At 41.5% G+C, this 13,774-nt stretch overlaps 2 protein-coding genes across 2 annotated transcripts in view; one reads left to right on the forward strand and one right to left on the reverse strand.

Annotated features, from left to right (window-relative positions):
- The window catches only part of vps41 (VPS41 subunit of HOPS complex), a 35,765-nt gene extending 31,899 nt beyond the window's left edge, over positions 1–3,866 (reverse strand). Inside the window, exons 1-2 of the mRNA XM_079489450.1 lie at positions 3,652–3,866; positions 2,592–2,630 (exon numbers count right to left, since the gene is read on the reverse strand). Of these exons, the coding sequence (XP_079345576.1) occupies positions 2,592–2,630; positions 3,652–3,675 (63 nt within the window). The 5' untranslated portion in view covers positions 3,676–3,866. The remainder of the gene's footprint in view (positions 1–2,591; positions 2,631–3,651) is intronic.
- A 2,491-nt stretch (positions 3,867–6,357) lies between these two features.
- The window catches only part of pou6f2 (POU class 6 homeobox 2), a gene marked incomplete at its 3' end in the record, with an annotated part of 115,957 nt that continues 108,540 nt past the window's right edge, over positions 6,358–13,774 (forward strand). The window contains exons 1-2 of the mRNA XM_079489319.1: positions 6,358–6,410; positions 11,462–11,584. The remainder of the gene's footprint in view (positions 6,411–11,461; positions 11,585–13,774) is intronic.

The following is a 13,774-nucleotide window of genomic DNA, read 5'->3' on the forward strand; positions in this document are numbered from 1 at the left end:
ATATTTAGGGGTCTTTGCATGCACGACGACATGTCAGGAAACATCATGCAGAAAGAAATATGGACAATAAATGATTAATCCTATAAGACTATCCATCCCCAGTGAGAGAAACATCAATTTGGTCTTCTCATATGTACCAAACTCAGGGCATTTCTACTATGCTGCTGTATTGCAAGCTCACATTTGCAGCCGGTCACAGCCTGAATATTTCTCATAATTCAGTTTATAACCAATGCTGTACAGTCTGTGGCCGCCCAGAGGATGCATCAACTCAAAACATTGTCTGCCATTATGTGCTATACTGGGTGGAAGGTGTGGGGGGGGGGGGGAATAGCGTGAAGAAAATGTTATTTTCAAAAACAATCCTACCCCATTCAACAATGGTATATCTAGGCTATTTCCTGTGTATTCTGGTTGTGACATTTCCGACGCGAGGACATTTGTCATGGCTTTCAGAGGTGTACCGAAACAATAAAAAGGCAAACTTTATCCCCGTAGAGAAGCTAGCTACCCATTTAAAAACTTTTGCCATTTTCTGCAAGTTTATCTTTGCTTTGTTTAGAGTTGCCTTGTTGTGCCTGATTTTGAACAGTAGATATTTTGCCTAGATGTTGGCTGCAGACTGAGCAATAATTCCTGTGCACAGAAAAACAATATACAATCTAAACCAAGATTCAAAAATAACACTAAATAACATTTAGACACAAGATAAATTGTCAACTTTGTTTCCTTTAGTTTCAGGAACCAAGGAAGACGAGTCCTTATCCAACATCTTCCTTCTTCTCAACAAACTTGGTAGCTTAATTCAGTGGTTTTCAACATTTGTCATATCAACACTGATTATTTGTCTGGCATTTGAGCCACAAGACCACCATTTGTTGAGATTTAGCCAAAATTAAAGAATGTTTTGTTTTCATTGGATACGATTTTGTCCACAATTCCATACTGTATTGATGTGGTACCATACCATAGGAGACACAACAGAACAGGCAAAAGTTGATCAAAATAACAATTATTTATTCTCTAATTTCTTGTAAATTAAGTAATGTAGATGTTTAACAATAATTCAACCCTTACGGGTCAATTAGGTTTCATTTTACACTCTCAAGAGTTAAAGATCTATAAGGGTCCATTTGGTTACCAACTTTACATCATTTAGCTGGGGACCACCTGGAACCAGTTTGCTTCCCAGTCCTCGTCTATGTGTAGAAGGGTCCTTGAACGAGACACTTCTAACTAAGAATACGGGTACAAGAACGCTTGCCCCAAAACACACTGAGCCACACTACCTTTATTCAGTAGTAATAATGCCAACCTATAGTGACAACAATCAGCAGCAAGCACAAGACAAGCTGCATTACAGCAGTCGAAGCAGTTGCTATGCCGACATAATAAGCTGTTTACAGCCACTCAGAGGAGACATGCACTTCTTAATACAAACGTTGTATTGTGTGCCCAGTACTAGATAGTATTTTCACTATTTTGGAAAATGTATGTGAAAAGAAATTAAATTATATACCGGTATATACCATTACATATATATATTTTTGATGTAACATTATTTCCGATTCAATGGTGTCAGTTTGAAAGTTGTAACAAAATCCCAAGGCACACCTGTCCTGGACTTGGGGACGGTACACCGTTTGTTGTACACTGATGTAAGTGTAACATCCCTCAGTGCTTGTTTCCCCATGGGTATTTGGGATGATAAAGTAGGCTACTGAGGATTCTTTGCACACAAACACAAATGTATGAGTAGTTCTTTCTATACACTAGCCTGGGATTTTCCCTCTGACCCCCCCCCCCCCCCCCCCCCTCCTCCTCACAACTGATTTAGTTCTTCTTGACACAAGTACAACTGTCTATGTACAATAGTCTTAACTCTGACATTCCATTCAACACATTGACTCGTAAGTAAGAAGACAAGTCTCTGTTCCTACTACCTTGCCAAACGTGCGATGCTATAATTTATTTAGCCTACAGGAGATTTCCAGAATCACGGGACGAGTACTGTAACACACGCTAGAGCTCAATCATATAATACTTGATGGATCCAGGAAAGCTATCTGTAATTCATGAGTGCCTGACACAACTCTCAACACCTGACAAAGAGATCCTTGTGGGATCAACCAGTTGTCAATAGAGGTTGGATATGTATTACAGCCCTTTTTGAGCAAGCAAGCTCTGCTCCAATTCAAAATCATCCATGCTTGACAACCCTGACATGGACAATATGTTGCTGTTGATGCATTTCTACATCACTATAATGCTGATGCAATTTCTTGGTACTTCTGGGGAATAACTTCATTATAAAAAATAAAAAAATAAAAAAATAAAAATCGCTATTTCTCAACAAGAGTCTCAGAAACAGTAGAAAGAAATGTGCCCTACCGTGGATCGATTAAAATCGGGAAAACTGTCATTTTAGATTTTAGCTACAGTCCCTCCCTCAAAACTCTTGGGATTTAGAACTGATGCTTTTATTTCAGTTATATATTTGGAAGTTCCTCTGAATAAAAGCTTTTTCCCCATCTTTCCTTGTAAGATAATTAAGAAAACTCTTCAAAGAGAAAACCAGAGGCGTTTCTTACCTCAGAATCATCTGTGAATTCTTCACTGGATTTCCTGCTCTGTATGAAGAAGACAGTAAGCAGCAATAGTGTTATATATATATATTGCTGTTTATATGTAGAGAAATTACAACCGTGTGAAAGTGATGGGCGCTCTTATCATCATACATCATTTCATTCCGGCCAATGAGAATTTGCATCCTCACCTTCATCTTCAATGTTTGTGTTTACCGAATTTGCGTCCTCACCATCATCATATACCTCATTATCATGAATGATAATGAGGTATTGTGTTTACCGTAAACAAATTAAACAGTTTACACAATGTTTGTGTTTATACAAACACTCAAAACTGGCCATTCATTGTCAATGGCATTCAATGTTCGTGTTTGCACAAACACTCAAAACTGGCCATTAATTGTCAATGGCATTCAATGTTCGTGTTTGCACAAACACTCAAAACTGGCCATTAATTGTCAATGGCATTCAATGTTCGTGTTTGCACAAACACTCAAAACTGGCCATTAATTGTCAATGGCATTCAATGTTCGTGTTTGCACAAACACTCAAAACTGTCCATTCATTGTCAATGGCATTCAATGTTTGTGTTTGCACAAACACTCAGAACTGGCCATTCATTGTCAATGGCATTCAATGTTTGTGTTTAATAGGACATTGTCTGCGTTTACACGAACACTCAAAGCTGGACATAGGAGCGACCCTCAAAAACAAAAAGATGAGACTATAGTGGTGTTGTGCTGTTTTAAAACGAATACACTTGGACACTACGAAAAGGATGCATGGAAAAATAACAGTCACGTGAGGGGGCATGTAAACATACACAAAACAAAATATCAAGAGCATCCTGCATCCGCTTTCCTTAGAAATGCAACATTGACAGCGAGGGTACCTCAACGAAATTGTGAATAGAAGCTGTTATGAACTCAAATACATCTAATATTATAATTATTCCTATTTAATAATTATAATATTATATGTATTTGAGTTCATAACAGTAGTAAATGTAGTAAATACGCCCAGATCCAGCTAACCTTAGCATCATAACATCATTTTTGCTTACCTGCAGATCTTCCACTTCCGCCATTGTTTAGTATTGTTTATTTGAGTGTATGTGTGTATTAAGTACGTATCTTAATAAGCAGTCGTAGGCATCTCTATGTGCGTCTGTAACTACCTATAGTTATTATATACCACAGTTAAAGTGCGCATTGTTGACGATATATCCAGATCTCCATTCTCCACTGTCATGAGCAAAATCCATATACTCTATGGCAAAATCACATGACACAAGAACCGGCGCGGGGTGTTGTGGGTAATGGAGTTTTCTGTGACTAAAGGCACGCGCGCCACAAACTGGCACTTGAAACGAGACTATGAAGACGAAGATCTATGATAATGAGGTATTATGTATTAGATAATAATAATGACGGAAAATAAACTATTCATAAGCTAAGCTAGCTAGACACTAGACATGTTCTGCCCTACAAAGCCAATGCAGTACGTTTTTGGGCACACGTGCACACCTGCCCGACTTATTTGTGTGTATCCCGGTTTGGTTTGGGGGACAAACAATAGTGTAATATTACATGCGTGATGCCAATATCTCATTTGGCCGACCCGTAGGCTACTTGAAAACCCATTTATCAGTATTTTTTTGCTACTGGACTTTGGCTTTGTAGGACAGAGAGGACTTTGTTTATTGTTGACATTTTTGCAGAGAAACAAAATTGACATGTCCTTCCATGATGCAATGTGAACAGCGGTCTTCATCACCGCCATGGCGACAGGGAATACTGTTGTCTTCACTTTCTGACATGGCGGGGTGAGTTGTCTGTACTTTCCGCTGGGGTAAGTTGGGCGAGTTGGTAAAGGGAAAAGACGGACAGCTCACCCTGAAAGTCCGGACAACTCACCCCGGTGAGTTGTCTTCACTTTCTGACATTGCGGGGTGAGTTGTCTGTACTTTCCGTGGTAGGCCTATACCCATTACAGTAATTCAATTTCGGTTCTAACTATCTTGAGTAAACAAATTAGGAGGGATCCAGGTAACATATCTATGGCCAAGTTGCCAACACAGTTTTACTTCCAAGTAATGGTTGATACTTAGAATGTTTGTGTGACACACACACACACACACACACACACACACACACACACACACACACACACACACACACACACACACACACACACACACACACACACACACACACACACACACACACATTACATTTGACCGTACATTTGACTCTTGTGTTATATTCTTGTGAAATATTCAGTATATAAAATAGCTCAAAGGGTACATATTCAGTCAGACAACTCGCCCCGGAAGTGAAGACAACTCACCCCCGAAAGTGAAGACATCTCACCGGGGTGAGATGTCTGGTGAGTTGTCCGGACTTTCGGGGTGAGATGTCCGGACAACTCACTTGGAGGTGCAAAAAGGGTGAGTTGTCTTGTTACCGCGACAGGCGACCATGAGAATAATTATTGTGTAGATGAAATGTTCTGCTAACGTCATGTCCGATGCCCGTCATCCACAGTAACAGTTTTTGTAGGCCTATTGACTTCATGACTTGTGCTTTCATTTGAAATGTACCCATTCTGCATACTGTGAAATAAAAAATTCAATCAATCAATTAAATCCATAACAGGAAGAATGCATGGGCACTATAAGGAAAAGTGTCTAAAATTGTCTATTTGTTCCAAAATGTTACAATTTACAAAATGCAACAGCAATATGGAAACAGCCAGAGAATCGGAGCGGCAGGGGCGGTATTGCAGTCGCTGTACCGCACTGTTGTGACGAAAAGAGAGTTGAGCCAGAAAGCAAAGCTCTCTGTCTACCGAGCAATCTCCGTTCCTACTCTCACCTATGGTCATGAAGTGTGGGTCATGACCGAAAGAATAAGGTTGCGAATAAGCGGCCAAAATGAGTTTTCTTCGACGGGTGGCTGTCTGGTATCTCCCTTAGAGAGAGGGTGAGAAGTTCAGTCTCGCGAGAGAGACTCGGAGTAGGCTTCTTCGCCAGGCTTCTTCGCCTGGAAAGGAGCCAGCTTAGGTGGTTCAGGTATCTGGTTAGGATGCCTCTCGGGCATCTCCCTATAGGGAGGTCCTCAAGGCACGTCCCACTGGGCGTTTTTGGACATTTTGGACAAACTAACTACTACCTACTTTGAGGTGCCCATGCACTCTTGGTGATAAGGTGACCACCGAAAACTACAACATGACGCTCACACAAACACAACGCTCTGTTTTAACAGAGAGTTGTAAAATATGTAGTCACATCTGTAATTAAAGTGTTCTATATGATGACAGCTTTACATAGCGAACAGGATAAGGAAAGCAACCATCAAGGTGGTCACCTTATCACCTAAATCTGGAGTATGATGAATAGGCCTTTAGTGTCCACTCTTCTTGTATCTGTCATCATACCCATTTCTGGCTATATTGCAGATGAATTCTAAAGGTATGATGGTGGTAGGCTATGCCTTTTGTTGATTGAACATGTCACAAGTGAGCCACATCCATCCACAGAAGAATTCCTAAATGCAAAGACACCAACGGGGAATAACTTTTACCTACAATCTACTTAGCAATGATTTATCGACCGCAGCTTCCACCCTCATAGAGAATTACTGATCCTTTTTGGGAAATCAGATTTTCACAGCTTCCCTGTGTGTGTGCGTGCGTGTGTGCGTGAGTGTGTGCGTGCATGTGTGTGTGCGTGCATGGTTGTGTGTGTTTGTAGGTCACTCTCAGGGGATTCTGAGGAGGCACTGACTTTGAGGAGAACCACAGGGTGCTGTATGAGGTCAGGTGAGCGTCTGTCATGTCCCTTTTTCTTAATACCAAGTGGTTGTAGAAATAGAAATTTAGAAATAATCAGTTACAAAATAAAATAAATCCTGTATTACATTTTTGTGTTTTAAGTATTGGCATCAAAATGTAGCTTGTACTTAAAGTACCAAGATTCAATGTAACAAATACATTAGTTTGAAGATATTTACATTTCTTTCTAAAATACCAGATCCAAAAGCTCAGATCGGCTATTTTTTAATAGCTGAATAAGAGGTTTTCTATTAATCATACAAATCTGTAAGTAAGTAAGTAAATTACAGTAGCCTGCCTCTGAGACAATACCAAACGAGTCGTCCATTTACCAACTCGCCCCAGGCGTACAGCCGGCGGAACTGCTCAGTCTGGTATTCCTAAAGTAAGTTAAGTAACCGTAGTAAATGATGCTTAAACGGTTAAACCTAACCTTATTCCTAACCTTAACCCCAGTAAAACTATGCCTAAACCTAACCCTATTCCTAAACGTAACCCCAGGAAAACTACGCCTAACCCTAAACTTATTTCTAACCTTATTCTCAGTTAAACAAAATAAAGAATACAAGAACCGGCGCACCGAGTGGTCGGCTGGGAAAGAAACGAGGGCGAGATGGATTATGGGCGACGGTACCTGATACCCTCTGAGACAGTGGACAGTGGAGTAGAAGTATTTAAGTATTGAAAAAGGGTAATAATCAAGTAATGTAAAAGTAACTCAAAGTTGTACTAAACTCAAGTACAGTACTTGAGTAAATGTCCCATTCCAACACTGCTTAATGCCAGTGTTACCATGGTGTGACACTCTCTCTCTCTCTCTCTCTCTCTCTCTCTCTCTCTCTCTCTCTCTCTCTCTTCTCCCCTTTTCTCTTCCTGGCTCTCACTATTTTCCTCTATCAAATTTCTCTGCATAATGTATTCATATCTAAATAAAGTATCAGACTATCAGTGCATTTGCAGCAATCCCTTTCATACCTGTACCTGTAGGAACAGATGATTAGCTCGGTCTTCTGTGATCGGCTGCTTGTCTGACTCTGTTAAAGGTAAGAAGCAGCATTTCAGAGAAGAAATAAGAGGAAAAAATAATAAAAACAACCGTTGTTGCCCTCTTAGGAGGAGTCAGATTAGCACACCTCTGAAGTCTTTGATGCTTCAGAATGTCAGCCCCGTGAATCAATCTATACCAAAGCACGCACACGCACACACGCACGCACGCACGCATGTGCGAACACACAGTCACACGCGCGCACCGCGCACACACGCCAGACCAATCAGAGGCTTCTATTTGCCATGTGGACCTGCTGTGCTCCGTGGTTTACAAGCTTCAAAGAGCTGCTTTTAATACACTGCTTTGATAGTCCTCAGCCTCCCCTGAACCACCAGACATCCACTGGGGAGTGTTTGGGCCTTTTGTGTCGGTGGAGACTCATAACACTTTATCACATTAACAGGTCATAAATGTTGCCTATATATTACAGTAAAGTGTAATGTTTTATGACGTTCTTTTAGCCGCTAAAAGCATAACATTTTTACTGGCTCGACCAATTCTTTTGTTTCTGATGTCGCTGATATACCAATAAATTCGACTTAGATTCTGAAACAAATTAGCTGCAGTCTATAGTTACTTAAATAGTGCAAGTCATCCACTCTAGCCCAGGTGCTGGACAAACGGCAGTACAGAAAGAAAGAAATAACGCAACACTGGTAAGGAAAACTCAGCTCCACTGGTTTATTAATTCAACGTTTCGATCACTTGGATCTTCTTCAGGAATGAATTTCTGATGTGACAAATATACCCTTCTATACTGGATGATTTGTTTTGACATCCTCCTCCTGTTAGTCCTATACAGTACTGTACATGCTCTCTGGGTCATTCTGTCCGATGATGACAAAATGGAACAGTATGTTTCATAACCCTAAGGGGGAGACAAATCATCATCTTCCATACCACATTAGATGTGTGGTGTTGGAACATCAGGCCTATGGGCTAACACAGTAGGAACGATGTAGAAGCTATTGACGCAGATAATATATTGGTGCACCTGTAAGAGATACAAAATAAATAAGATAAGATTATCCCTTTGGTTAAAATGTATAGTTTTTCAGATGGGGGGCAGCAAACCTCAATCTAGAACCACATGAGGAAGGAAGGTGTTATAGATTTCCAATTAGTAAGGATGATACATCAAATTATGGAGTGGAGCGAAGACTATAGCGTTTGACAGATGTTTTGAAGGCTTATATTCGGTGGGGAGTACCCCGAAGATGGTTGTATATGGATTGGGATTAATTATCATATTGAAAATATGTGAGAATGTTGGTTCCAGATATCTGTCAAAGATTGACAGGACCAGACCATACGGTATGTCCCACAGTTGCGGGGCTGTGGCTAGTACATCTAGTACATCTAGTACATCTTGGGCACTTGAAGTACTTTAGATACATTTTAGCCAATGTCTCCTTTGAGTGTTTGAGTGTTTTTCTCTGATGAAAAACCTTGAACTGAATAAGACCATGTCTAATACAAAATGAAAAATACTAGGTACACTCAATCCAAAAAAGATGGAATCTGGAATCTCTAGTCTATACCCATGTCCTGTCCTGCTCCCATGCCAACTTTGCATCTGCCCAGGATAGAGGGTTCTGGTTTTGAATGGAATTATAACTGTAACTTTCCTGACCTCTTCTACCCCGGATTTGAACCTGGTTTCCTGAATTTGTTTTACCATTGAGCTAATAGAGCCTGCCTGCTAGCTCAGAGGATGAATTGAATCTTGAACATCAGGTCAAAATTCGTTTCAGATCCTGTGTCTAGGTGAGACATGACCTTTGACGTGATCTAAATGTCTCACAAGAAGACCAGGGAGAACAATCACCCCAATTGTAAGTTATATTGTTGCGACCGAAGGTCGCACACTTACTATGCAAACGTGCAGTGACGCTAACTCAAGCCTGTCACAGGCAGGCACACACACACACACACACACACACAGACACACACACACACACAACACGCTACTTACACACACTACAACTCGCTTACAATTCGTGGACCTGGCAACACTGCAGCCCGTCTTTCCATTGGCTCCGCCGCCACCATTGTTGCCACGTCTATGAAAACAAGCCCGCAAACCCTGACTTTCTACAGCCTACTTACACACACTATCACTCACTTACAATACGCGGACCTGGCAACACTACATCCCGTCTTTCCATTGGCCACCACGTGCCCCACGAGTTTCTATGTTACATATACGACTTCCGGCAGCACTCCCAGAAGTTACACAAAACACTGACACACACACACACACACACACACACACACACACACACACACACACACACACACACACACACACACACACACACACACACACACACACACACACACTACACATGCACGGAACCTGCAGCAGTATAGGGGAGTAATACATTTTATCTGTGTTGGACATTTGTTTTGGTTTCAGTGGTTGAGCTGCTAACAAACGTCCTCCTGCTGCTTAACGACCACAAATACAGTGTATGTGACTCTGTGTAGCTTAGCATCTTTGTATCTTTTGCATCTGCCCGTGTGGGCAGCATAACATTGTGACAAGAAACGTTCGTATCACCCCCCCCTTTCTGGCTTGCGAAATTCCCCCCTGTCAGGTGAAAATAAGCAGCTTGGACTCCTCATGCATAGAAGGAAGCAAGTCTGCTGCCCACCCAGGTTGGCAGAGGAAGTGTAGCGCCCAGGATTACATTAGATAATTGACACTAAGTGGAAAAAAATGGGTTTCAAAATCGTGGGATGAAAATTAAAAACAAGAAACAGTTAAGAACAAACATCAAATAAAGTAGTTAGATTAGATCCATACAGATTTGCCACAGTTGCCACCGCCAAATTATACACTGGTCAAATTTAGGACACACTGTTTCATTATCTCTAGTGAAACAGTCATTTTTAATGAAGTTTAATACATTTTCAAAGACACTAACATTAATTTCACACTACATCCTTGACAAAAGAAGGACAATTGTAAATTAAAACCCAGCATATACTGTAACTGTAGTGTTGTATACTGTATGTGTTTATATAATTGCTTATGTTTGCATTGAGTTATCTGACAACTAAGCAATAGTTAAAGTTTTAGGAAAATATCGAAAGTCGGAATTATCAGCCTGACATAACTCATCTGGCTTTCTTTTGGGTAGATTATATTTCCGACATAATTATTTCCCTTTAGAGAGGGTATCAGTCTTGTGGTGTCCGTGTATTCTTAATATAAATTTAATATCCTGCTGTCGGCACAAGAAGTCCCCAATGACTATGCTGCTAATCATTCTGAGTACGGTTAAGCAACATTATGAAAATGATTATAATTATTGATTTTTCGACCCCCTCCCCCCATTGACCGGAGAAGCCTTGAGTGTCAAAACGGAGCATGTGGTCAGAGTGATTGAAACTCCTAGCCTGGGGCACACTCCAGGGATAGTGGTGGTAAGCACATTAGCTATTAGCATGGATATCTGATGAGCACTTTTGAGTCTCTGCTTACCACTTATGATTCTCTCTGCAGTGATGGTAGGAGGGGGGGGGGGGGGGGGGGGAATCAAGTGGCTGTCCCTGATCCTGCACTGTGTGTGGCCTGCAGTGTAAAGCCGGATTTATACTTGGTTGTCCGTTGGTGTTGCATGCCACAAAAAGAAGATATATATAAGCTCACAACGGGTCACAATGGGTTACAATGGGTTTGTGATGCGTTTTGAGCTTGTAGATCTGCTGTTTACAGAGCACAGCACTGGCACGGAACTAAGTAATGAGGCTTGAGGGAACAAGGATGGAATGGTATATATGGGCCCTAGAAACTCTTCCTCATTCATTTCGTTTCTACCTTTACACCTTCTCTACCTCCTAACATCCTGCGTGTGTACACACACACCTCACACAACACGTGCACACACACACACACACACACACACACACACACACACACACACACACACACATTCACAGGTTGTGTGATTAAGTTTTTCTTTCTATTCTTTCTTTTATTTAGGATGGGAGAGAGATGGGAAATGGCAGGCGAGAGAGATGGAGGAGGACATGCAGCGAAGGGCCTCGGGCCAGATTCAAACCTGTCCGGCTGCATGTGAGCCCTGTGTGATTGACTTTAACAAAGGTACACCTAATGTGGTGTACCTAACAAAGGTACACCACATCCCTTACTTAGCACTTAAAATACAACCAACAATGTATTGCTGGTATAATCCAACATATTATTATTTTTCTTCAAAAAAATATAGATGAAGTTAAAGAGACCATTAATTATACATTACTAATTATAAACCATGTGGTTAAATGGGTTAATCATGTTACACTGGTGTAGTAGTTCTATGCAATCATCAAATGAATTATGCACTTGAACCGTAGTATGCTGATTCGTTATTCTTGGTAACGTACGGTAAATAGAGTTGTGCTTTTTTACAATAATCAATCCTGGTCTCTAAACTGCCTCCCCCTGGCCAGCCCGATGGAGGGGAAAGGAACTGGTTGAAATAACGTGTTCCTTCCACGCGCTACGTCCAACCAGGGAAACTCCCCCCTGTCAGGTGTAAAGGAGCAACTTGGACACTCATGCATGAAGGAAGCATGAGTTCAAGTCCGTTGCTCTCCCCAGGTTGGTGGAGGGCGTGTAGAGCCCAGGATCACATTAGATAATTGACACAGGGGTGAAAAATGGGTTACAAAATCGTGGGATAAAAAAAAAATATATATATATATATAGATGAAGTTAAAGAGACCATTAATTACTATACATTACTATAATATTCAATTTGGTTAAATGGGTTAATCATGTTACACTAGTGTAGTAGTTCTATGCAATCATCAAATTAATTATGCACTAGAACCGTAGTATGCTGACTGATTCGTTATTCTTTGTATAACATACGGTAAATACAGTTGTGCTTTTTTACAATAATCAAACCAACCGCTGTAACTACCTTCCTTCTCAAACGTGAAATCATTAACACACAGTCTCGACTGCACACACACACACACACACGTTACTACAGCCAAACAACCAGCTCGTTGTTTTGAAATGAGGTAATTAACGGTGTTAGAAAATGGGATATGTTACGTATCCTATCCTCCTTGCCTCTGAGGCCGGGGAAGATTAGAGCTCTGATCTCATTCCCAGCACTTGTTTGGAGTCTGTCAGGAAGAGAAATGCCAGCATTAGAGCACTGCCGCCACACTCCTGATATGATGAAATAAGGAGAAAAGAGGAAAAGGAAAAAGATGGAAGGATGGACAGAAAAGACCCCCCCCCCCCTCTAACGTGTCAGTGCAGGCTTCTTTATTCTATTTTTTATTGAAGCTGTTGGGGCAAATATTCCCATCTTTTTCTGTATTTTTCCCCTCAACCACCCACCCGCCATACAAAAGCCACCGTTCTCATTTTGTTTTTTTCCACAGGTCTCGCAAACTCATGCCCCAGTGAAAATTACATTGTGAAACGGTAGAAAATTTCAGAGCTGCCCCTGCTCTCTCTCTCTCTCTCTCTCTCTCTCTCTCTCTCTCTCTCTCTCTCTCTCTCTCTCTCGGCTGTCCCTCTGAGCTTTCAAACAGCCAACAGACTGTGAAGAATAAATAATAAAAAACTATTGATTATTTTGATGACTGCAAGATTCAATTAGGTATTAATTTTGCCCTCCAGTGGACCTATCAAGCGGCTCAAAGGGAAGGCGGTAGTAGATGGGAATGGGGTGGGGGGGTGGGCGGGGGGGCAGTGGGGGGGTGGACCTAAATGCATGCAGAGTATGGCCCCCCGTCTCAGACAGAGGGGAAAATGTGTTTACCTCGCCGGGCAGAGAGGGGTGCATTGATGCGCAGTGTCCCATTTTCCCATTTTTTCTTTTAAGTGCTCCACAAATGAAGCCCTTGATGACTCGCAACATTGTTACCGGGCGTATATACACGTAGTATTGACCTGTCCGGGGTCACGTTCTTATTTTTATTCCGATGACAGCTTAAACTATTCCTATTGATTAACATTTTCATAGATTATCATGTGTCATATCAAAGAGGCCCCCGCTTCCCCTGACGAACGCATTCAAAAGGCCCCTCTGGGCAAGCAACCCCATCGACCACCCTGATAGGGGTGGAGGAGGGGGGGGGGGGGGGTACCCCTCACGCTCCATCCGTTGTCCTACATGCCGGGGTCACCTGTCCTTCCACTCAGATGTTATTTAGGCTGAAACCAGGTTCATAAATAAGGAAGCATAAAGAGAGAGTTTTTTTTGTTTTTTGCCCTCCTCCTTAAACCATCCTGCTGCTCTTTGTCTGTATATGCCTGAAAGCCTGGGGG

Source organism: Electrona antarctica (genome assembly GCF_951216825.1).
Source record: "Electrona antarctica genome assembly, chromosome: 20".
NCBI classification, from domain to species: Eukaryota; Metazoa; Chordata; class Actinopteri; order Myctophiformes; family Myctophidae; genus Electrona; species Electrona antarctica.